Genomic DNA, 25215 nt, shown 5'->3' on the forward strand with positions numbered 1-25215 from the left:
GGTCACGGTGGCACCAATGTCACAAACCCACTGAGACCCCTGCCCCGCTGGGGCTGGCAGTCCTGGCCCTACAAGGAGGGCATGAACCCCAATCCTTGTGCCTTGTGGGGGTGCTGGAGGTGGGGATTCCATGGTGAGGCTCCTCTGCAGGTGAAGCTCCTCTGCAAACCATCCTGGGGCTCACGGGCAGGGAAGAGTGAGAGCTGTGGGCAGGGGGATGCTGTGCTTGGCCTCTGCAAAGAGAAAGGGCCGGTTTCACTGTCAGCATTGTTCCCACAGGGCTCCCAGCTCCTGCTGCCTCCTGTCCCTATAGCATCTCCCTCTTGGGCATCACTGTCTGGGGCAGGAGCTGCACCACGCTGCTGGGCCCGGCGCTAGAGCCCAGTTTATAGTCTTCACTGCCCGTGCTGGCAGAGGGAGATGGAAGGGATGTCTCAGGAGATGCTGTGGGAGAGAAAAAAGAAAACAGGATTAACGTGGGCTTGGATGCTGTTCAATAGAAATCAGCAAATCCAGGAGCAGGAGCTTAGGGGATCCTGGCACATCTTTCTGTCCCAGTTTGGGAGGAGGCACAGGGTGGACTGGCAGACATGGACCAGATTTTCTCAGCATTTTGCATTTGGGGAATGGCCCCAACTGCTTTTCAATCCTTCATCTCCTTATCAAAGAGGAGCTCAACCTGCAGCCCCCCTGTACCTCATTGACAGAGCACAGCATTTCTCTAATCTCCTTTGCTGGAAAAGGGCTTAAAAGCTAAATAAAAGCCACCTAAAACACAGGATGCCAACGTTTATATAGCTGAGAAATAGCAAAATACACCACGGGAGGTAAATGATTGTAAGTGGCAGAGGGAGGGAGGATGTGAGTACAGGACATTGTGATTACATGGCAGTGGTTGTTAAATGGCACCTCCTGTTCTACTTTCTTTTTTTAACAGCGTGGTCCTACAGGGGATAAATGCCTTAACCCACAGCCCAGCAGTGCCCAGGGTGATTGAAGACAATCCTGAATTCAGGTCCTGTTGGTTGGCAACAACCACAGGGACCTCCTGCCATAAATACCCATCTGTCCTCTATTGTGGCATCTCCCAGTGCTGCCAAATCCATAGAAACACCCAGTCTTGATTTCTCGCCCTTTTTTTTTTTTCAATTCTTGTGTTGTTTTAGTAACATCTCAACCCCCTCCTGGGTCGTGCTGCCATTAAAAATCCTAATTTCTCTTTGGAATCATGGAAAGGAGTCAGTCAGGGGGGCTGTGAGCTCTGATTCCAGTGTAACACTTAAACTCATAGAAATAAACTTAAAGAACTTAACTAAACTTAAATTTACTTCAATAAACTTAAAGAATTTTTTGTTTCCAAACAAATAGATAAACTTTTTTAATAAATAAACTTTTTTCAAATAAAAAAACCTTTTAAAATAAAGAAACCTTTTTAAAAACCAAAATAAACTTTTTTAATAAATATTTTTTTTAATAAGTAAACTTTTAAAATAAATAAATAAATTTGGGGGGTTTTTTTCTGAACTATGTATGCTGGCTACGCTGACGCTAATGATGTAAAAATGGGGCTGTAAATAATGTAAAAAGGGGCTGTAAATAATGTAAAAAGGGGGACATACGGTCTGGAGCAGTGTGGATCACCGAGGTCATGTTGCTCTGCAGGACGTGTCCTGGCAGCGGTTCCAGGTTCATGTTGGGAGGTGCTGACTGGTACTGGAGATCAGCAGTGGTTCCTGTGAGTAGAATTGGGAAGAGACATCATTCCTTGCACAGTTCCCGACAAACCAGATGCTCAGGGCTAAATCTTTGTCATGCAGAGGATGTGGAAGAACCTCTGTGGGTGAAGGTTAATGGCTCATCTTTGCTTCCTTCCTCTCTGCTCTCAGCCTCTCCTGTGCAGGGACAGCCCCCTGGGATGTCTGGGCTTTCAGCTGCTCCTTAGCTGCCCTTTTCTGCCTGGGGGTGTGTCCCAGGTTCTGCTCTTATCCAGATTTCCCATAAAGTCGTAACTTTTGGACGTTTCTAACAAAAGATGCGTTGTTTTCCCTAAACTGGAGGCCTAAGTCAAGTGCTGCACCACAGAGTGGATCCTTTGCTGTGAATCTCAGCAGATTTCCAGGGCTAGGCTGGAAAGAATGGCTCTGGGATTGGACTGGGGTGAGAAGGACCCTTCAAGCTACAACTCATCAAATGGTGTTGGTTGGAAGGGATCTTAGAGCTCATCCCATGCCATGGGCAGGGATGCCACCCACTGTCCCAGGCTGCTCCAAGACCCAACGTCCAACCTGACCTTGGACACTTCCAGGGATCCAGGGGCAGCCACGTGTGCCAGAACCTCTCCACCCTCACAGGGAAGAATTTTTTCCCGATATCCCACCTAAACGTTTTCTCTTTCAGCTTTAAAACCCCTTCCCCTCCCTCCTCCCTCCTCTACACCTCCCAGTAGACACAAAACCCTAAAACATCTTTGAGACAACCCAACTGTGGGAATTCCCGAGAGTGAGACAGACTTAATTAGCATATCTAATCTGGTCACTAGGATGCCATGGCGAGGACAAACAGAACTCTGAGCTTATGAGAAGATGGGATTAAAAACCTGCTTAAGGAAGAAGATCCAAACAACCCTCTATGATGAAGACGTTGCAAAATGCGTGAGTTTTTTGTATGATCTTTTAACCTAATTATTGTAGTAGAAATTATTAACCTTACTGAAATGGTATATAAGTTCTTGGAAAAGTAAAATCTGATTCTGATCATGAATCAGTCTTCCTATCTCTCCATTAATTGCCAATACCCAACTTTGCTGCTCCTCCTCAGGAGGGTCTCATACCTCCCAGCAGCATCTCCTGCAGCAAGCTGTCGATCCTGGCCACTCCGAAGAGCTTCACAAACTGCACCTGCTCGATCATCTGCCAGGTGATGCTCTGCAGGGGCGGCAGCAGCAGCAGGATGTCGCTGAAGCGGCCCCGCGAGTCGTACTGGCGGTCGTTGATGTAATCCTCCAGGTTCACCTGCACCTGGAAACGCATGTTCTTCACCTTGCCCGGCTCGCTCAGCCCTTTGCAGTCTGGGACAGGGGAGAAAAAGGGGGTTAATTGTTGGCCTGTGTGGGTAAATGTTGCCCCTGGCAGGCAGGTTGTGTGCAGGGGATGGCTCAAGTTTGAGCTTTTGGGGTTTTTAATATTCTGTGCTGCCCAGGGGTCAGTTCTGAGCTCACAGTCAGTGTCACTCAGCTCTGCACAGAGCAGGGACACAAAACAAATCCTTTTCCTGCTGAAGACCAGGGACAATGAGTACAAATTTTCAGGCCCAAAAGCACAAACAACGATGGACTCGAGAGAGAAACAAGAAGGATGAGACCTCACAACCTGAAGCTGGAAATGGACAATTAAACACCAATATGCAAATGGACCAAAACTTATAAAAGTGTGAGACCTCGTGACCATTTGTCCACTTTGTGTCAATTTTGTGACCATTTTGGGTCCACCTTGGGTGTAGCCCTGACCAGGCTCTCGTACTACCCAAAGTGTATCTTTAAAGGCCTCTTAATAATTATCTGCTTTATTCTCTGGCTCTGTCCAGTCTCTGTTCCAGCTCAGCCTTCCCAAGGCATCACAGGGAAAAGGATGAGGTGACAGTGATGCTCGGACAGGATCTCCAAGGTCAACTGCCAGGCTGGGCTGCCACTGCTTCACATCTCACATGGAACAGGGAAACAGGGAGGGGAACTGGAGGGAAAACAGTAATTGGAGGAGAAACAGTAATTTGAGGAAGATTTTGGAGGGAAAGCGTAAGAAAATAGGAGCTTGCTTCACATGAGTGAAGTCTGCCTACTGCCATGAGCAAAGGGGAAAATTTTAGAAGTTAAAATATTTATCCTTCCAAGGAAACAGCCTGGAATTTTCCCCTGAAAACTTTGGGTCACAACTGCCACCACTGAATGCAAACAGTTTTAGTGCCTGTGCGTTGTGGTTACACTCACTGCAGCATCAGATTCCTGTCTTGCTCTCCTGTCTTTGACCTGTGGTCAATCCTTTTATTCAAGGCCCACCGGTCCAGCTTTGCTGCAGCAAATAAATCTGTCCCTGAGTGGGGTGAAGTGCTGGCGTTTACAGCCTCCCACTCCTGCCTCTGCTGTTATCTAAACCTGAGGTTTCTGGATCACTGCACCATTTCCTTCACTGTCTGCAAAGAATCCACAGGCACCACATTTTCGGGACTGCGGTGCCAAGAGATTAGATAAAGTGGTTAACAAATGATTGTGTGTCAGCACCAGGCTCTGAGGACATTCCTGCTCGTTAGCATGGATGAACTTCACTTCTGGGGAGCTTCACACTTCCTCCCTCTGAGCTGAAACCTCAGCACCTCATTGTCACATTGATCTAAAGCTGCAGGGAGACACTGATCAGCTGAGAAGGTAATTTGTCAAAATAGATTTGATGAAAGCACCCTCACTCTGTTCACAGCAGGCTTTGGGTGAGCCAAAGCTCATGATGTTCCTGAAACTCCTGGATCTTGATTTTGAATCAGCGAATACAGAAAAAAAAAAAAAAAAAAAAAAAAAAAAAAACCACCCTCAACAGTAATTAATGGATGATATTCTGATTTCTCCATGCTAAAAGACAAAAGGGTATTGTCTGGACTTGGGATTGTTCTCCCATCTCCTCCCTGAGCTCCAGGGAGACCCACCTGAACCTGGGCTGAGGCAGAACCCCCTGTGCTTCTGGAATAAACACAGCAAATCTTCAAAACAAACTGTTTTTTTCTCTGTGTTTCCCTGCTCTCCATCCTGTGAATCAGCCCTGCCCTGGGTTGCTGCTGGCTTCCAGCAAGGTCCATTAGCAGATCCCTGATATTTCTGGGCACTGCGAGCAGCCCAGCTCCCTGTGGTTTTTGATGGTGCTCTCTGGACTCTTATGGACGCTCCTTGGCTCACTTTGCTTCTACATAATTAATACAGGCATGTGTGTCCTTAATGATCGTCTCCTGCATTTCAGGCTGATGGGCTTCCCCAAAGCCAAGCTCCTGAAGCAGCCAAACTCCTCCAGGGCCTGCAGAGCCTTGCACAAGTTTATTCTTGCTAAAGAATAAAACACTCAGGGATGGGTCACTTAGAACTGCACTACTGAGTATGTCTCATCACAGCATGGGCAGGGTGAGATGTAGGAGGGTTCCAAGGGGTTTTCCTGGTTTTTGGAGAGCCCCCAGGTGCACTGCAAGCTCCAGGAGAAATTCAGGATTCAGGAGGAATCTCACCTGGGTCAAAGAAGATGATGGCTTTGAGGCAGGCGTACTCATTGTCATCGATCTGGATGTCCCTCAGGGGCTTCACCAGCTCATCCAAGATCCTGGTGGCCACACGAGCAATTTCCAGCTCAGGGCAGTGCATTGGGATGATGAAATCATTCCCTGGGAAGACAAGAGAAATTCCCCATCAGGCTTTGGCTCTAGCTCTGCTCCCATCCAGCAGTTACCCCAGGGAGGCTTTCCTGACAGTCCCAGTGCCATTTGCAGCAATTTCCAGTCTGCAGCTTTAGCAGCTGATGCACCAGTGAGAATCCAGCCCTGGATCTCACCCCCTGCTCCTCATTTATCTCAGCTGCACGTCAGTGCACCCACACTGTGCACACAGCCTGCTCCACGTTCTGCTCTGCTCTGCCCTCTGTCACATCGAGCATCTGTTTGTAAGCAGTGTTGCACTTTTATTTTTGGTTTTCTTTTCTTAAACGGAGTCATCCCTCTCTCTGCTCTTTAATGTGAGCCTTTCAGGGTCAGTATTCTCATTTTCCCAAGAAAAATCCCACCCGTGGTGGCAGAGAGCTGCGTGAAAAGGCAACACCTCTTTGCACTGTAATTTTTAATAGACATTTCTGCAAAGTTTTTAAGTATCTGTACCCAAACACCTCATTGCTTGGGCCTTGGCAATTTCAGCTACAAAACCAAGACAACTCAGTTTGAGATGCCATTTCAATAGTGGGGAAAGCAAAGCAGTGAGGGGATAGTTATAAAAACCTCAGGGAATTCACTTGCTCCTTTTCACTCTCCACTCCAGCTCTGTGTCCCCACCCAGATGTGCAGCCCACGCCCAGGAGTGCAGAGCGGGGTTCAGGGATGCTTGGGAATGACTTGGGAGGGGGTGAATTATAAAATCAGGGGTGTTTTTCACTACTTTACCTAATAGCAGGAAATCAGTGTATGGTATGGACCTCTTGGCTACCCCGAGGAGCAGATGTTCCCCTGCGTGAGCTCTGAGCAAGGCAACCTGGAGGTGGCACAGGAGAAAGAAAATAAGATTATGTTGGAAAAGCAGAGAAGGAAGTGCTGAGCTGTTGCTGTTTAATTAAGCCCCATTTGGTGTTTGCTTAGATCTGGCAGATCTACAGACAAAGTTCTGTTCAGGGCTAGAAAATATCAGTGTATGTTCACTTTGAGAAGTGCTACACTCGTGGCAAACTAAATGAGAAGCTGTTTTTAAATAAAAAGAGCAAAGAGGGGCTTGAGTAATTGGAGTTCTTAGGAAATGAATAGATTGTATGTTCAATTATTAGATACCAGTACAGGCAAAATCAGATTTCCCTTGTAATTCAGAACTGCAGCAGTCTGACAGCAACCAGAATTTTTTGACTGGATCTTTTGCAGGTTGGAGTGGCCAGTTGTATATTTTGAGGGACTTTGGCCACTGAAGTTGTTTTTGAAGGGTCCCTCTTTCTCCTCTGTTGTTTATAGGGTGATGATCTGTATGTTTATGCCAGATTCTCCTCTGAAAGGTCCAGCTGGGAATTCCTTTCAGAGGCAATGGATTTACCAGGAAGAGCCGTTTTATTTTACCTGGTCGTCGAGGGGGAGCTCACAAAAGGCCGGGATGTATTTTGCCCATTCCACCAGCACCAGGAGCTGCTGTTTCATGGACTCACACACGTCGTTGATGGTGGCAATCTTCTTCATGGCAATGTCTGTGCTGTGCGCGGGGCTCAGGGATAAATACTGCAAGAGAAACCACCCAGCTGTGTTTGGAGCAGATCAAGGCTCTTTTATCGCCCTCCACAACAAGGATTCATCCCATCAGAACCCTGAGGAGATGTTCCCTCAATGGTTGGACCTTTTTGTGCTTGGCTGTGTCTGACTCCCAGCCCATGGAGCAGCTTCCACGAGGTGGTGCTCAGTCCCAACACACACCCGGCCATCCTCTGCCTCCTCTCCCTCTCTCCAGGCTGGCTCAGGACAAAATTAACATTCCCATTCCCAGCAGGAGCCAGCAGTGCCGTATCCCAGCTTCCCACCCATCCCTCCAGCCAGCCAGATGCGTAAAATACATCCAGCTTTTCTCCCCCAAGTCACTGCCAGGCACACAAAACTCCCTTTTTGTTCTCTACAGCTCTGCGTGGCTGGGAGAGGGTTAAAACTCCATAATTTTTGAAGAGGAAGTGAGCTCGTTGCTGCATGTAATGTGCAACATCTGGAGCGTGTGTTTCAGCAGAGAAAGGGTATTTGCATAAGAATTTAAAGGACGCTCAGGGTGAAATTAATGGTGGAGCATGAAATAAAAAAGCAATCAGAGTCAGCTGAGGCCAGGAGGATTTATTCACATTATTTTTCTGCCCTAAAATTGTTATCCTGATAAAGAAGTTACGAGGAAAGATACAATCAACCATGACTGGAATATTATGTTTGGAGCAGGACAGAGAGTGCAGCAAGGAAGGATAAAATTCTGTGTGAAGGCAGGGAGATTTTAGGGGTGCAGCAACAATTTAGACTGGGGGAATAGGGGGCCTGGACTCTGCAACATCCCTCAGCCTTGGAATTCCAGCTTTCTATCCCCCACCAAAGGCTGCAACTGCTTCCTGCAGGATGTATTGCCTTGATAATGGATTTTTTCCTGCCTGCTTTTGGATATTTTGCATTTTCTTCCCTATGGGTTTGTGCAGGAGCCATCCAAGGGCAGAAAAAAACATCCAGCCCTGGCTGGTTTAGCTGGAATTGCTGAGGGCCCGTTTGGAGGGGCTGTCCCCAGGGGTCCTACCTGCTGTGCCATGGCCTCAGCCTGGGTGAGGATGTTGATGGAGAGAGAGCCATTGTCCTCATAGCTGCTCCTGCGGATGCTGATCCTGTCACGCTCGTTCTGCACGGCTGAAACGAGAGAGAGGGGCTTGTGTCAGTGAGAAACTCACTCCCAGTGATTGTATCAGTGAGAAAATCTCCCAGTGGTTGTGGAAGTGAGAAACTCTCAGTGGTTGTGTCAGTGACAAAATCTACCAGTGGATGTGGAAGTGAGAAACTCACTCTCAGTGCTTGTGTCAGTGAGAAACTCACTCCCAGTGGTTGTATCAGTGAGAAACTCACTCCCAGTGCTTGTGTCAGTGAGAAAATCCCAGTGATTGTGTCAGTGAGAAACTCCCAGTGCTTGTGTCAGTGAGAAAATCTCCCAGTGATTATGAAAATGAGAAAATCCCAGTGGTTGTGTCAGTGAGAAACTCCCAGTGATTGTGCCAGTGTGAAACTCCCCCCAGGCAGTGGCTGCTGCTCCTTGTGGTCCCTAAACAGGAATGGATGGGGCTTTGCTCCTCCGCTGTTGTTGGATGTGGGAATGTCCTCAGGCTCTGGGGAGGGAAAAAAGCCACTTCAGAGGGAAAAGACTGAGCACAAGAGGGAGATGAGGCCATTTGTTTCTCAGAGCACCACCCATGGGATGTTTGCTGGTCCTGCTGGATTTGATGCAGCTCAGGGGGAATTTAGGGGTTTGCTGTCACCTCTCTCCACTTGGCCATGCACCCACACTGCTGGAGCCCTGGCCTTTGGTCCCCTTTCTGCACTGAGGGCTCCCGTGCTGAGCTCCTGATGCAGCAGGATGCTCCTGGGGCTGCACCTCATCTCATGGCAGTGCTGTAAAAACATCCCCTGATCCCTCCTCAGAGCAGCCTTGGAGTGTCCCTGAGGCATGGCAGGTGGTGATCCCAGGGGACTTCACCACTCAGGGGACACAGAAAGAGCCACTCCATGAAGGAAGCTCAAAGAAAAGGAAATTTAAATCAACTGATTCCTCCTTAAAACAATTCTGTCAGTGTTGCCCATCACACAGCTGATTTCAGTGTTGGTGTCAGTCACCATCACCAGCCCTGATGACAAAAGGATTTGCTGGTGCAAATCCCTGCTGGAAACCAGCTCAGTGTCCTGGACTGGAAATAACAGCAACACCACAGACCTTGGACACACTGCAGGGACCACAGCAGAGTGAAGAGCAGCCCAAACCCTTTGCTGGACATGCCATAGTGAATTGGAAAAAAACCCCAGTGATTTTTGAGGCCCATTCCACCCTTTAAACCATCCTTTTCCCTGAAGCAGGAGCCACATCCCTCCTCGTGCTCCATCAGCCCTGCAGAGGGGACAGAAGGCAAGGATTGCACTTTACCAGCTTATTTTTGCAACAGGCCCTCTCTGAGCTGACTCACCTCCACTGCAGCAGAGAAAAAAAGGGGATTTTAGACTTAACCCAACCTGGTTTCAGTGTTGATTTCTCCCCCAAGCCCTCTTGCCTCTGTCCAGCAGCTCTGGCTGGGGGAAGGAGCCTGAGCACACTCAGTGTTTTCCTGGCAGCTCACAGCTCTTGGCCACAAACAGCCTGGAAAGGCTCTTGTCATGTCCTTAAAGCAGAGGGAGCAGGAAGATTTAGCATGTGGTGATAGTGCAGCACATCCCTCCTCCTTCAGCCAGCAATCCCAGACTCCTTTCCCTTTATTTGGGGGGAATGACTCAAACAGAGCTGCCAAAGCACAACTCACTCTGTGCTTTAACCCCTTGGGTGTGGAGCACCCTGGGTTTGTCTCTAAAGTTGCCACTGGAAAGGATTTTTCCAGCAATTTCTTTTTTTTTTTTTTTTTTTTTTTTTTTTCCTCCTTTCTGAAGAATCAACAGAATTATTTTGCCATCATTCCTTTGAGTCTTTGCCTCGCTGCTGGGTCTTGTTTTTAGAGCATCAGGACTCACTCCTGGGAATCCATACAGAGGGAAAACATGGCACTGCTCTGCACAATTTGAGAGGTGGGTTTTTCTCTGCCAGCTCATGTCCAACCACTGCTCTGTTTTCCTAACCTCTGATGAGGGGCCAACAAAGTGAAAGGGCAGAAAACAAGCAGCAGTGACAAAAATCAATGTTTCCCCTTATCGACAGGAGTGCAGTGTTTGTTTTCTGAGATGTGGGGCTCAGCCTTGCTGTCAGTCAGGATCAGCTCCTGGGGATTTTTGTGCCTCAGAGCCAGCCTGGCCTGCAAGGTGCATCCCTTTCTGAGAGATGCCACACACTAACACATCCCTGGAGCATTTTCAGCCTCTGGGCACTACAGAGAGGCAATTTGTCATCAATTTAGAGTAAAAACAACACAGCCTTTGGGAGGCTCTGCCAACCCTCCTTAGACAGCAGCATAAATTGCCCTGTGCATGAGGGGAGGGTCAGCCTGAAGGTGAAGGTCGTTATAGGAACCATGACCTTGACATTTCATGGGTTTTATTGGTCTACCAGGAAGGTGAGTGGCAGCACCCAGGAGAAACAAGCCTGACTCAATCTGTGTCATCACTGGCTGCTTTGTCAAATCCCCATCCAAGCTTCTACACCTGGATTCATATCAGATTCTCCCCCACCTGCTCTCAGGGTGAGGCTCTCTGTCTCTTACAAGCAAAGAGACAAGTTTTGCCTTTCCAATCGAGCTACACCATCTGATTTTATGTCAATCCTGCACTCCCAGGCAGGCCTGGTCCCCACGACAGACTCCTTTAAGAAACCTCAGCCTGTTTTTTTCCCCTTCGAGTCTTTTTATGGCACATATTTCAGCGCTTCCCTCATGCTCTGATAAGCTCAATCTTCCAGTGGAAGTGGATGGCACAGAATGACTTTCTCAAGGTGATTCGGGTGTTATCGCTGCGAGCACCCCAGATGTGATGGAATTAGATACAAAGGGGAGTTAATGTTTCACCTGCCACAAAAATTAATCTATTACCGTGCAGTGATTATATTGCTGTGTTTATTGTGTTTGTGAAAGGGAAGGGACGGGTCACCCCTGGTGAGGCAGTGGGAGTGCTCGAGGGACGTGCTGGCCCTGGGGCTGCTGGGCTCAGGTGTGATCTTGGCTTTGCTGCCAATAGAACTCAACAAACCTGCAGGGAGGACTGAAAAACACCCCAGTGCTGCACCCCTCTGTCTCCCAGGGGCTGCCATTTCTAGAAATGCCTGGCAAAATCTTTCCTCCCTATTTTTTTTTTTTTCCTGTTCTCTGCACATTCCCAAAGGCAGAAAAACACCACAAGGAGCCACCCAGCCCTGCAAGAAGGGACGTCAGTGAGTCCCCAGGATGGTGCTGGGCAGGGACAGAGTGGCCCCAAGCTGGGCTTTCCCACAGGGAAAGGGGAGAGAGGGCAGAATGATGCTTGTGTGTCCCTCCAGGGAATTGCCCCTGGCTACAGCATGTCCTGGCTGTGGGAAGAGGATGGGAAAACAAACACAATCTCTGTGTCACTGACGCAGGGGAGCCTTCGGAAGGGTTCTGTCACTCAGAGCAAGGCTGGACACTCTGCCTGGAGCTCTGGGCAAACAGCTCCATATTTGTGGGGTTGCAACCAGCTCCTGCTTCCCAAATTTTTTGTCTTTGCTGCCTTGCCATGCAGGGCCAGAGCCTGGGGTGAGGAACCTCCAATAAATGGGGGCACAGGCACTGGCTGAGAGAGCAGCAAACCAGAAACTTTCCACAGCAACTGTGGAGGTTCAAGCTTTGCCTACATGGGAATTGCTGTTTCCATCATTATTCCACTAAAAGCAGCCTCAGTTAATGCTGGTGGGTTGGAAATTTAGTGATAAATGGCACAGGGATTGTAGGAGGAGGGAGGTCCCTGTGTGCTGCACTCACTGTGTTTCTGTCTTCACTGGCAGATTTACTCCTCCTGCTGCCTAAGTTGATTAATTTATATCCACAAATAATCTTTTTTCCCTGAGCTGCCTCGGATTTTGTAGGTGTGGTGTGTTTTATTCTCAAATAAATCCCAGTGGTACACGTACATTTAATCCTTTCATGGGCCTGTGGGCTGATTTATGACTACTGAAGGTAGAGAAGATCCTTTATCTTTTCCATCCTTCTTTGCAATAAACTGCAGCCCCAGCCTTTCTGAAAGCTGGCAAAAGAAATGTGCAAACAAAAGGTATGAAACAAGGTAGAGGCCTTGTGAAGTACTAATAAAACTGTCCTATAAACCTGTCCAATTTCACAATAATAAATAAAGAAAAGCCTCAAACCCTCCCTCAAACTCTCCCTCCTCCTTACTGTTGCAGCAATAAGTGATACAAAAATTCTTTTACTTCTGCACAAAACTAAAGAAGTTCATGCACATTCATAAATTACTTTGAAAGGGGATGAGAGGTTAAATATTAACCCTTCATATTTATTTTTTTTTTTCTCCACCAGCAAACTGAATCCTGACAGTTCAGTGCTGGCATTTCAAAAGGCTCCCAGGTTTTCAGGCCCTCAGGTCTGTGTGAGGAGATGCCCTGGCTCCCTTGAGAAATCACACCCTGCTGACTTATTCCAGGTTAAACATGATCTCAGGGAGATGCTAAAAATAGAATCCCGCTGTTTTCTTTGGGTGTTTAGGTACCTGGTGGTTCTGCTCAGCCACTGATGCTGCACAGACCAAAAACCTGTCTGGTGGCATTGTGCAAGACAATGGAAATCGAACCTTCTGAGCCAACAGGGAAAGTCAAGGGGAACAGCCAGAAAACTCTCAAAACATCCCTGGCACAGTCCCAGCCTTAACACCAAGAATAAAAAATATTAAGAATATTCTTAATAAGAATAAAGGAGTCAATCTGCTGTAAAAATCTTAGATCCTGATCATAGAGGTGTTCAGGACATAAGAGGATTTTTTTGCTCAGGCAAGGCTTTCCATCTCCCCTCATCCTAACTTTAATGGTTGTTATTAAAGGGAATCATTGATATCGAAAATGCAATTTGGATAGGAATGATTCTGAGTGAGCTGTTTTCTAGGAAATCTGGGAACTGGACTTTCCACAAGACTCAAGTTTTGTCCCTTCCCTGCTCTCATTAGTGCTGAAGGAACCTGGATCCCATCTCAGTTCACAAACCTGAAGGTGTGGGGCTCTCCTGTAGGGCAGTTTTGGTCCTTCCTGAAAGTAGGAATCAAATTCAGGCTGTACAAACCAGGCAATCTAAAGATCCTACAGGTAATTTTCTCAGCCATTCCCTGGGGAGCCTGTTGAGTGCTCCACCACCCTCAAGGGGAAGAACCTTTTTCCTAATATTCAGCCTAATATTCAACCTAAACCTCCCCTGGCACAGTTTAAATCCTACAGTCCCAGGCAGACCTGGGCACCACATATCTCAGGTATTTGTATTATATGGCTTTTTCTTTAGGGAGAAATTTCCTTTCTACCAGGCTACACAGTTCCTTGGAATTCCTCATCCACTAGGAAAAAAAAAATAGGAGAGAGGAAAAAAAATATCCAAACATGTCACAATCACCTCTTACAACACAGGAAGACTGGAATAAAAACAAAACCCAAAGACAAAATCCCCTCTTGATCCAAAATTCCCATTTATCAGTTGGTTTTTCTAGGGAACAGCAAGTTCCCCAGGGCTGTGCACACAGACACTGAGCAGTGGGTCAGTGGGGCACGGCGAGGGCGACCCCACCCCAGGTGTATTGTCACAGCCAGCCTGGGAAAAGGAACGTTTCCAGCTTCTTCCCCTCTCTGCGGTGGATAAACAATGCTGTTACCACACCCTGGGAACTCTGACTGCCGTTATAAGGGCTGGCCCTGAAGGAATGTGCCAGGGAGAGAGGGTTGTGCCAGTGCTGGGACACGGAGCACGGTGTGGATGTCACCACCTCCCAACGCCAACCTGCTGCACGCCCCAAAAAGAATTTGTACAAATATTTGGCCACTCCAATATCCATCCATGGCTTCTCCTTTTCCCCAAGGCTTCGCAATTGCTGTTTAATATTAATCTAGAACCACCCAAAAGCAAATAGCTGTGTTCTTTTCGTGCACACAGTTGTGCAAGAACTTTTCTTTCCCAGCCCTGCACATGGTGCTCGGGATAGAGCCCTGGTCAGCCAAGCTAATTTCTGCACAGCAGTTGCTCAAGGTGCTTTAAAACCTTCCTGGCCAAACACAGGAGCGTTTTCCGAGCGCACAACCTGGCTGCGCTCATAAAAAAAAAAAAGTTTCAAGGAATGTGACGATGTGGAACCCGAAATGAGTCATCCCCCATCAAGCTGCACTCAGTGATGGAGGCATGAGCCAAGGTTTTATAACTTTTACCATAAAGACCAATAAAAATCATGCCTCAGCTCAAAGAATAGATCTGATAACCAGATTTCAGCCTTTCCAAGCAGTGCAGTTTGCTGCATGGGCAATTGGCTTTAGCCCATCTAGAACTGACCAGATCAGCTTCAGTTTGGTCTTTATTAATCTGAGCTCTATTTATTTTTCCATCTGCTGTATTTACTGCATTTCTCCTAAACTAAACCAGCAGGCATTTTTGCTTCATCCACGACTTATGCCAGATTTCAAGACACCCTTCTTTTCTCTAGGAAAACACGTGGTCAGAAGATCGGAAAGATCATTTCATCACCAGTAAGATCTTATTAATTACCAGAAATCGATGGCAAAATTCCTCTTGGGTTCAGTGGGGCCACAATTCCACCCTTTGGGTGAACTCGGTGACATGGAAGGAAATTTTCAAACTCATTTCTACCTCCCTCATCTTGTAGTTTGGGGAACAGCACAAATGAAGGGTGGAGAGCATGAAGCATCACCCAACAAACTGCACCTTGGGTGGCTTGGGCCCCCAGTTTGTCAAACACTCAGTGGACAAGAACAATCAGTAAAACAGGATCATGCACACTCTCTCAGCATGCAGAACCAGAGACCAGAAGTGCTGTGATAGATCCCAGACTCCCCCAGGGAAGCTGCATGCAGGCACAGGTTAACAGAAATGTTTTTTTTTTCCTTGCAGAGCATTAGGGACTATGACAGTATTTCCTTTAGAAAGGGCACATCCTGATGGTCCCTGGCATCCAAACCTACAGCTCTCCACCCCCTCAATACAGACAATGGGAAGTGCAACAAAAGGTGTTGGCCAGGATGGGGTTGGCCCTTCAGTGGCCTCACAGTCACCCTGTCACCAGCAAAGGGTTTTGCTCTGAGTCATGTCCCCTGTTGGGGTACATGAGTCAGCTGTGGGGGACACATGAGTCACCTGCTCAGGAGCTCTGCCCTGTGCCCCGGAGGAGAGGCTCCTTCAGGCTCCATGCTCAGGCTGTACCTTGCCCTTGCATCCAGCTACGTGAGCATTGGCCAAGCCAACCACACCACCTTTAGCAGCAAACCGATGGCATTTATGAGATTGGAAGTGGCAGATCCTCCCTGAGATTGGCACAGGTGGGATTAGGAGTCAGTGGGTATGGAGAGAGGAAATTGCTGTTGTAAAGTGCTTAGAGACCAAATAAGCCCTGAGGAAGCCTACCCTTTCCCAGCCTCACGGGATGGGTGTATAATGTCACTGGGCCCTCATTGGAATTGAGATTAAATGGCAAATGGGTCTTTCAGATGCAACAAAAAATATCTCTCTGTGACAACTATCATCATCTCTCCAGCCAGTGCTGCTGCTCCCCACCACGCTCTGCAGTGGAACAGGGCCTAAGAGAGCAGCAGGAAGGTTTGAAAAGTCTCCTTGCACCCACCTTCTTTCTTCATGCCAGCTCTGAAGCATTTCTTCAGCCTGCAGTACCTGCACTGGTTCCTCTTGTCTTTGTCTATCACACACTGTCGGTTGAACCTGGGAGGAGATGGAAATACAACATGAAGCAACCAGCCTGGCATCTGCGACCCCCTCACCCTGAGCAGCCCCAAATACAGCCCCAGACCTCCCTGAGCTCCACACTGCACGATCCTAGAGAGGAGCAAAAGGTTTGCTAGAAATGGATTGAATCAACTTTGGCTTGGCCCAACTCCTCTTCCTCACCGCCGCTCCTGCCAGCTGGGAGTGCAGGGGCTGCAGACCACCCACCCTGCAGGGATTGGGATGGGTCTGGCTGTGAAAACACCACTGTGACTCAAGTTGTGCTCTGCTAGGACCTCCACCTCCAAGTTCCAGACAGTTTTTTGGGTGTTCGGCGTTGGGTTTTGTCTGATTTCACTTGTCAACTGTTCTATGATTTGTGTAGAATAAAATGCTTGATGGACCCCAAAGCCTTTGGGTCTTTGGCCTCGTTCTGAGGCCCATGGCCTGCTCATTCCTCCTCCTTTCAGTGGGGATTTAGGAACCCTTGTGCTGTTCCAGTGAAGGCCCACACAGGTTTGGCAGCTCTCCCCATGGTGGGTGAAACAATGGAAGGGGAATGGTCCACGCAGAGAGGAAATTATGTGGGCTGCTCCAGGACCATCAGGTTGTAAAAGCTGAGGCACTTTCCCAGACTGGTGAAAAGCCAAAGGTACAAAGGAATAAAGACTTCCAGAGGAATTCATGTCTCCGAGCAGAGCTCCGAGCTGAGCCGAGCTCACCAAATAAGGGCTTGCAGACAAGCTTGGCTTCAGTGCTGTGGATCTTCCCTGAGCTGCCAAATATCACAGAGATTCATGGATTCCTGGGGAGAGGCAACAGCTCTCCTCCCAGGAGGCTGACAGCTGAAATTTCAAAGAAATCAGTAGTAGAGTTCATCATCTCCTGCAGGAATCCCACAGTTCATGGGATGGGCACTGTGTAGGTGGACACTGCTGTCACCTCAGGTGTCTTTCATGGCTGGTGTGTCCTGGAGTGATAAGGGCAGCAGGAACATTTTGAACAATTAAGATGACTTGCATTAGAAAAATTTGGAATGGCCTTAGAGGAGGAAAAGCTTTGGAACAGAAAGAAAACTTCCAGGTTTTAACTACAGATGAAGGGCTTAAGTGTAATTCAGGTTAGGGATTTCTTTCCACTTTCTCCTGTGCTAAAATAAATATAATTTTTCTAAGATCAATCAAGATAGCAGCTTTATAATTTATAGCCTCCTCCTGGCAAAAAACCTTTCTCAAATTTGTGCCAAAGTGGATGTGAATCATCTCTAGTCCACACTTATTTCTCAGAATATTCATAAAATCATCACTGATAAGTCAGTGTACGTAATTTATTGTATTTCAAAACAAGAATGGAGAAGCTGTGAGAGGGTTTTGGAGGTGACACATTCTTGGATGCCTGTTGTTTTTTACCGGGAAAAGAGAGAGGGATGAAATCTCTGGAGCTTTGACCTTCTGCCACCTTGGCTTCCCCTGGCTGGGCTGTGATGAGGTCAAGGTGTCACTCCACACTCAGGGTCTGTATTTATCTATTTTACACATCAGCCAAACCTCAGGCTTTAGGTTGCATTTGAGGATCTCAAAGGTCTTTTCCAACCTAGTTCATCCTGTCATTCTCAGTCTATGAGTTTCCCTCCATTTACACCATGGGGAGAGCAGTGATGGTGAATTCACTCAATGCACCATAGAAGGTCTCAGGGTCCAAATGAGATTGGGCTGAGCTCAGAGATAGGACTGAGTTTACTCCTTGTAAACCAAACTGCAGCTCTACTGTTGGCCTCGACGTTGTGGCAGCTTTTGAGACACAATCCCCTGATCCCCACCCCAAATAATTTCCCATGTCCATAAATGGTGTTTATTAATCATCGAAATGCCGGTACCTGCAGGAGTAGACGTGGTTCTTGCGGACGCTCCTCCTGAAGAAGCCTTTGCAGCCGTCACAGCTGGAGGCCCCGTAGTGCTTGCCCGTGGCCCTGTCCCCACAGATGGAGCACAGGGAGCTGACCCCGTTGGGGAGCAGGTTGGTGTTGGCTGACTCAGCTGCCATGGCCTCTGCGGGCAGAGAACGGGGACAGTTAGAGCTCCCTGTGGTGGAAACCTCTGAGTTTATGGTGTCTCTGTATTCTATTGTATTCTATAGATGCATGATGTATTCTATTCCCAATCTGTTGAAACTGGTGGAAGAAGTGTTTTTCTTTATCTCATAACTCTGATTGGGAGAGGGTGGTTGTCTTCTGTTAATGGGCAGCTGTTAAAACCAGGTGGGGCAGTGTTCTTTATCTCTTCCTGGACCCATCCTCCCTCCAGGGGATCTCTGCTGTCCATGGCCCATCCAGGCTCACTGCAGGGATGAGACAATTCCATCATCCCATGGGGAGATGCTCCACCCAGGGGGAGGAGCCCAGCATTCCCACCTGGATCAAACCTGGCATTGAGAACAGCAGCACAGCCTGTTTGCACTGGATTCCCTGAGGGAGACCAGACCCAGCTCAGCACCACTGGGCCCTTCTACAGGATCATCTCTGCTCCAACAGAACCACATCTGTCACTGTAGGAGAACTTAATTGGACTTCTCCCAACACCCTGACCAACAGGGGGTCAGGTTGTGTTCTGACTCTGAGAGTGTTCTTTTTTGTTGTTAGTTTGCCTTTTTTTTTGTACTACTACATTTTTAATACCCCTAGTAAAGAACTGTTATTCTGTTATTCCTATTCTCATATCTTTGCCTGAAAGCCCCTTAATTTCAAAATTATAATAATTCAGAGGGAGGGAGTTTACATTCTCCATTCCAAGGGAAGCTCCAGCTTTTCCCTGGCAGACACCTGGCTTTCCAAAACAAAACCATGGTCATGCTCTTCCCAAGCTCAGCTCCTTTGCTTCTGGTGTTGGTGTTTTTCTTCACTTGTGTGATCAGAGGGATCTGAACCTGAGAATTTATCAATTATCACTGCTTTCCTGAAGAGATATAAAGAAACCTCACTTGCACATGAGTTTTATGTTTTTGAGGCATGGGGAGCCACCTCCTCAAGGAGATACCTGGAGAACACGGTTCAAAGCTGCTGTCCACAGAAGAAAATGGGAAAAAAACCTCATTGACTTGAATAAATAGAATGTAAAGAAGAAACAGCAGAGGCAGAAAGGATGAACTACTTCATGCCCAGGACAGAGGTGATGAAGATAAAAGACTGTTCTTGAGAGCTCCTCTGCAGCTGGAGGGCAGAGACAGCAGCTCCCACAGGGATCATTTCAGTCCTAAGTCTGGTCCATCCTCTGAAATCCTCTCTGAAGAGCCTCACTACTTTCCACTAGAAAGCAACAGAGATGTGCAGGAAGATCAGACTTCTAAATTAGGGGCCTAAAATTAGGTGATATGAATGCCCTCTGTCATGTCCTTCTGCACCCACTCGCTTGGGGCAGGAATAGCTCTGCCCCTGCCTGCCCTGTGTGTACACACTGCTGAGAACTCCCCTTGGAACCTCTCCCTCTGCCCTAACCACCAGACTCGCTGCCTTCTTAATCCTCCTAATCTGAGGCACAGCCTGGGGAAGGACGAAGCAGGAGACCCTTGCGAGGAGGGCAGCTGACAGTGTTTGTATCTCCCCATCTGTTTGCAGAGCCTGACCTGGGCGCTTGCTGCAGGTTTTATGAATTTATCACAGCTCTGGGAGCATGTTCTGTGCTCCAGGGGAGCCCAACTCGTGCTCCAGTGACCTCAGAAAAGTTCCTTGGACAAGGCACACCCTGACGTGTCTTTGGGATGGGACATCCTCGCGACAGAGATAGAGAAAGCTCAGCTTTGCATTTTCTCAGAGAAAACTACTCGAAGGGAAGGAATTGCCATCTGGTCTGCCTAGAGAGAGTTTTCTAATCCATAATGCATGAAAATAGCTCTGGGTAATCCACACATAGAATGTACATAAACAGAGAGAGGGCGAGAGAAGGTTATTTTTGTGTGTGAATACACATTAAAAAATTTATATTGAAAATATTTGCTCTGCAATGAAAATTGCAATCAAACTCCCCTCCCCCCCAAAAAAAATAACAAAGCCAACAAAACTTTAGTTTTTTAAAAACTGGACAGTTTCTTAGCTAAGGCTGAGGCTCAGACATTTTTAGCCAAGACTTCACTAATGCAAAGTTCAGATTTCCTGTGACCTCCTAAAATAACCCTTTTGGTCCATATTCACCTCCTGGAGTACGGATGAGTAAATAAGTGGGTTATAGCAAGGTGGGAACAACATGACAAGAAAGAATGACAGCATCAAAATCATTCTTAGGTCATAATGACAGGAACAGAGATTTGCCTCTTCCCAAATTCTGTGTAAGATTCTCCCAGCTCTGACATTTGTCAAGAAGTGACACTTGGGTCCTTTGGGAACATTGTCTATGTCAGAGGTGTTTAATGGCAATTTAGGTTGATTTTTAGGGTTTTTTTTTTTGCAATGATTCTTCATTTTATACTACTTAATAATTCAGTATTAAATGAACTGTGCAGAATATATTCCTTTGAGGATAACTGCACAACATTTGAGCATCTGTTGTTCCATCCATTTTGTTGAAGGAGCATATGACCATAAACAAATGCACAATGTGCTGAATTCCATTTTAAAAAATTTGCACAACCGAAATAAAGATAATGCAGCCAATTTCCTCTTCACTCCACTCATGCTTTCTCTAGACTTCAGAGGAGTCAAGCCAAGGTCAAACAGTTTAGGTCTCCAATGGACCCTTCATCCGTCAACTATGTCCAAACTGCAAAATATTCCTGATGCTGGAAAGTATTTACTCACCAGAAAAGACATTATTTTCTTATATGTGAGTAGGACGTGAGAATCTGCTTGCTGATATAAGGAAGGAATTAATAATCTGGCCTTAAACCAGGTATTACTGGAGGAGGAACCATCAGCACTGTGTGTGTGAGGGCCCGTGGAAATTAGCAAACCAAATTTTGCCCTCACTCGTATCCATGGAAGCACAAACAAACCACCAGTGAGTTGGGTGGCTCCGTGTTAGGGCAGCTAAAAGTTCAAACCCTGGGAGGGAGCCACGTGTCCTTTTCAGCTGAATTGGCTGAACGTGAACAGAAATTTTAATAAATAGATAAATATATAAATAAATAAATTGAAAGCCCTAAGCCAGCGTGTACGTTAATTATGATCACGATTTTTAATTAGAAAATCCTGTCACCAGCTAATGATGGGCTCCAAAATGAGAATTAGATTGGAGAAGAGCAAAGAACAGCTGATATCACTGGCACCAGGGGACTCTTTCAGCACAGCTTTCAAACCTACCCAATATTTGGGTTTTTCCTGGACTGATCCCTGGGAGGAAAGGCAGAGGAAGGCCAAGATCCATGACAGCACAGTCCCCTGCCTGCCTGTGAAATCTGCTTTGTGTGCTCCATCCCTGCCTGGCACAAGGAGAAAACCTGAGCAGTTCCTACCCTGTGCCACGGTGCTTTTGAAATTTCTACTGGAGAGAGACACTTGATTTTGTTCTCCAGGAAGAGACCACAGCTCATCTTGACTTTGTGTGGCTCAGCTGAGGCCCTGCTTGTGGCCAGACTCCTCACTCACTCCCCAAGGTTCACTGGCAGAAATATCTGAAGTTTTGACCATTTTTCTGTGAGCTGTATGTAATCAGTGTGCGGATCGGGAGCTCCCTAAGGCTGAGAAGAGCACCCCAGTGGCTTCCCCAGATTTGGGATCAGCCAAGTTCACAACTAAAATGTACACAGATTTTTTGGTACCTACTGCCTTTCTAGGTAAATCATTGCCTAACCAGTGCTGAGATGATAATGCCAGTTTTCCAGTGATAAGAAATGACACTGAGGATGTTCCCATCATACCTGACCCCTGCACTGCTTTTCCTTTCAGTTCCTTTACTGGCTACAGCTCTTCTAGATGAACATTGTAAAAAAGAATTGTCTTGCAATGCTTTCCAGGGTGGCTTTTATCTACCAGGAAATCCAAGCTTTGGGGCACATAATTTGCAGTTAACAAATCCCCAAATTACATGTGCTGGGCTAGAACGTGAAGAGATCACCAGTGTGGGTTTAGGGCTTGAACACACACAGTCAAACTCGGTGCCAAAGCCAGCATTGTGAAAGCTGTACACACAAATGTAGGTCAGGAGGGGCTTTAAACTCTGGCCACGTGCAGGTCAGCCTCTTTCTACATCAGCTTTTAGCAAATAGAAGAGTTTTTGAGATATAAAACACAGCTGTGATTTAGTGATCCCAGATCCTACAGGAACAATGACGAAGGTGCCGAGCAGAGAGGCCAGAGCTGTTCCAGGCACTCCTGCAGCTCCAGGGATGGTAAAATCACTGCCAAAACATCTCTGGTGGCTTTTGCATGGTCTGAGCTGGGTCAGACTCCTGCAGGGCTGGGAAAGGTTTCACCAACCTGGTGCCAGTGATCAGTGTGGAGTGTGGGGCAGGACAACGAGCACCACCCTGGGGAAAAGCGCTCCCCAAATCTCAAATGAGGAACTGGGGCTGCATTGCAACAATGCCGCATATCTTCACCAAAATGAGACAAGAGTGAGAGGGAATGGGCATTAACCACACATAAAAACTATGGGTTGTATTCCCAGCCAAGGTGAAGGAAATAAATTTGTGCAGAATGAGAAAATTTCTGCTCTTACGACACGTATTTCACAGAGGAAAGACAGAATTAGCAGTGATTTTTGCTCCTTTCCTTTTGCCAGTCTTTTTATTTAAACCTTCAGTATTTTTTTTCTATCACTCCCATCAAGTGTTCTATTCTTTATTTCGAATTAATCTTAAAATATTTGGCAAATTATGGGCTATTTGAAAGTGGAAAATCCAAAATATATTTCTGGGAAGATCTCAGAATGATAGCAGCTTCCTGAAGAAGAAACACCTAAGCACAGGAAGTGCTCCACAAATTATTCCACCCCACATTTTGATGAAATAATGTTCTGAAGAAGGAAGGAGTTGGTTTCAAGAAAGCATGACCTATTTGAAAATATTCCAATTTTCACTTTTGGAATTGCTCAGATGGTAAGAAAGTGTTCTGAGTTCATCAAAACAAATATTGCATCCTTTCCTGGTCATGTTTATAGAGGGCAAAGCTGTCATCATTCAGTAGGGAAAATACAGATGAACCTCAGGAGAGATATAAAAATTCTTAAATAAATCCAGCATAGTAATTAAAAACACCTAAAATGAGGCTGTTTCTTGATCCTAAAAAAAATTTAAAATGTTTCTGAAGCCACAAGGAAACTGTGATTTTGAATTACCTCAGGGGGTTGAACTCAGCTGGACAGCAATAGATTTCCATGCATGACCATTTCAGGTCTTTTTTTTTTTCAAGTTATTTTTACAAACCGTAGAAAAGGACACTTACCCAAGACAAACAAGCTAATTTCAAAGCAGCTACTTCCCGAGAGAGCTGGTTAGTCATTAACAGCTAAACAAATAACACAATACCGAGCTCGATAAAGTTCAGAAAAAAACTCAACCTGTCAGTTCCACTGCGTGAATCAACAGAGAGCCCAAACAGACATCGCTGGTTCGTTTGCAGAATTATATTGAATTTTTAAGGAAATTTGTGCCACTTCAAAAAGTGAAAAAATATCTTTTTGTTCAACGGGAAGTGACAAAGTGAAACATCTGTGTTGAATGACATATTTGGAGTAGGATGGGAGATGGGAAGCTTTCAGCAAGAATAAGATCCAGTCTATCTGGAGCTTAGAAAAACTATATATATTGAAAATCCTTGATTTGGGGACAGCCAGAGCTGTACAGAGGACAATTTTAAATTCAAGTTCCTTTGGGCCTTTTAATTTTACTTCCCTCCATACCTCCCTCTATGCTCCACACTAATAAGTCTAATCATTTTATACTGCAGGTGATATCCCTACTAAAACTCTGATTTCTTTTGATGAGCCAGCTAATGAGCAAATGTGAAAATCCTGTCTTAATTTCACTAAGCTTCTTAACAAATTAAAAGACTACCAAAACCCTCCAAAGGGATCGCTAACATTGGAATCTCATTCAGTTGCACGATTGGTTTCATGCAACATGAACATGACCAAAATGCCCTTTATTTTTACACAGCCAGCAGTTGATTTCACAGAAGGGAGTTCACTTTGTGTCAGAGTCCCTTTGACTGCAGAAAAATTAAATACAGCACAAAACTCTTTATTCCTGCGAGCGAAGCGGAAGTCTCGGCGCACAAACACTCCCACCTCCCAGCCAAGTCCTTTTGTGCCCTAAAAACTGTTGGTCCATCTTGGTAGCCAGAGAAGGAACACAAAGCCAGCAATGATTTGGGTATTGCTCCTCAATCCAAGCTCCCAGGACCAACCTAAACAGGGCACACGGTCACAGGCAAACGCCATTTGGGACGACATGTTTTCCCGAGGATTAAATATCAACTGAAGTCGTATACGGGAACGAAACACACATTTGAACAAGAAATCTTGGTAATAACTCCTCTCATAAGCAATGAGACAAACCCAGGGAATGCCATGAAGACCTCTAACAACATCTGCAAAACCTGGTGGGCTCTTCAGGGCCCGATGCTCAGCTCACCAATGAAAGGAAAAACCCAAAAGAGGACTGGCAAGCGAAGAGGTCACGTTTCAGCCCAAACATAACCACAGATGCAACAGAGGTTGACAGATCAGCTGCTTAAATATCACCCCTTCCACCCTTTCCCCCATACCTCCCATCAGCTTTTCCTCTGCGACCAGCTTTATAACAAAATAGTGGATCTTGTTCAAGAGAAAACGAATAAAAATCTCACCGGTGTTATTGGGGAGCACGCGGAGGTTGTCGAATTCCAGCATGGTGTAAGAGGAGTCCAAGGAGTCAACATAATCTGGCATATCCATGTCCATGATGGACTGACAAAGCTTCATTATTACTTGACAGCAGCCAGGGAAGAGGCAGAAACAGCCCCGCTGTCAATCACGGCCAAGGTTTCCTCTGCAGAGAGAGACACCCCGGTCCTGGCGATGACAAATCATTACCCAGCTCTACCCGCAGTCCCCTCCCCGTGCCAGGACAGAAGGGACGAGGCCAAACCCTCTGGCGCAGTCCCCTCCCTTCCCGGGGTGCATCTCGCTCTCTCTGGCTCCTGATAAGGTGATGTAGATAAGGCCTAGGCTCAAACGCCTTGGATTGCATCTTTGGGTCAATACAGGCGGGTTTATGGCTGGCTCCTGCACAAACATTTTGAGAAGGGCTGAGGAGAGGCCATCACACACATGTGTCACCCTCCCAGGTCAGAGCAGTGGTCATGTCCCATCACCAATTGTCACCTTGCTCGCCTGCCAGCCCTTGAGGAAAGAGAAAATGGTGTCACTTGAGGCTCGTGAGGATGATAAATCAATGTCCAACTTAA

General features: G+C 46.7%; 1 protein-coding gene across 2 annotated transcripts; it reads right to left on the reverse strand.

Annotated features, from left to right (window-relative positions):
* Positions 1 to 307: 307 nt before the first annotated feature.
* On the reverse strand, positions 308 to 24820 carry LOC310914171 (hepatocyte nuclear factor 4-beta-like; the record flags this gene model as incomplete). Of its 2 annotated transcripts, none has more annotated exons than XM_083870125.1 (10): positions 24616 to 24820; positions 17719 to 17890; positions 15745 to 15839; positions 8021 to 8127; positions 6829 to 6984; positions 6175 to 6262; positions 5257 to 5409; positions 2831 to 3067; positions 1620 to 1733; positions 308 to 444 (listed from the first exon to the last, which is right to left on the reverse strand). In XM_083870125.1, exons 1-10 carry the CDS (start codon positions 24728 to 24730, stop codon positions 308 to 310), a joined length of 1374 nt encoding a protein of 457 aa, XP_083726251.1. In that variant the 5' UTR covers positions 24731 to 24820. The 2 variants fall into 2 exon arrangements, with proteins under 2 accessions (XP_083726251.1, XP_083726250.1); XM_083870124.1 differs by having other exon boundaries at positions 17719 to 17923.
* Positions 24821 to 25215: the final 395 nt, after the last annotated feature.

The sequence above is a fragment of the Zosterops lateralis genome, assembly GCF_965231275.1.
Source record: "Zosterops lateralis genome assembly, chromosome: 12".
NCBI classification, from domain to species: Eukaryota; Metazoa; Chordata; class Aves; order Passeriformes; family Zosteropidae; genus Zosterops; species Zosterops lateralis.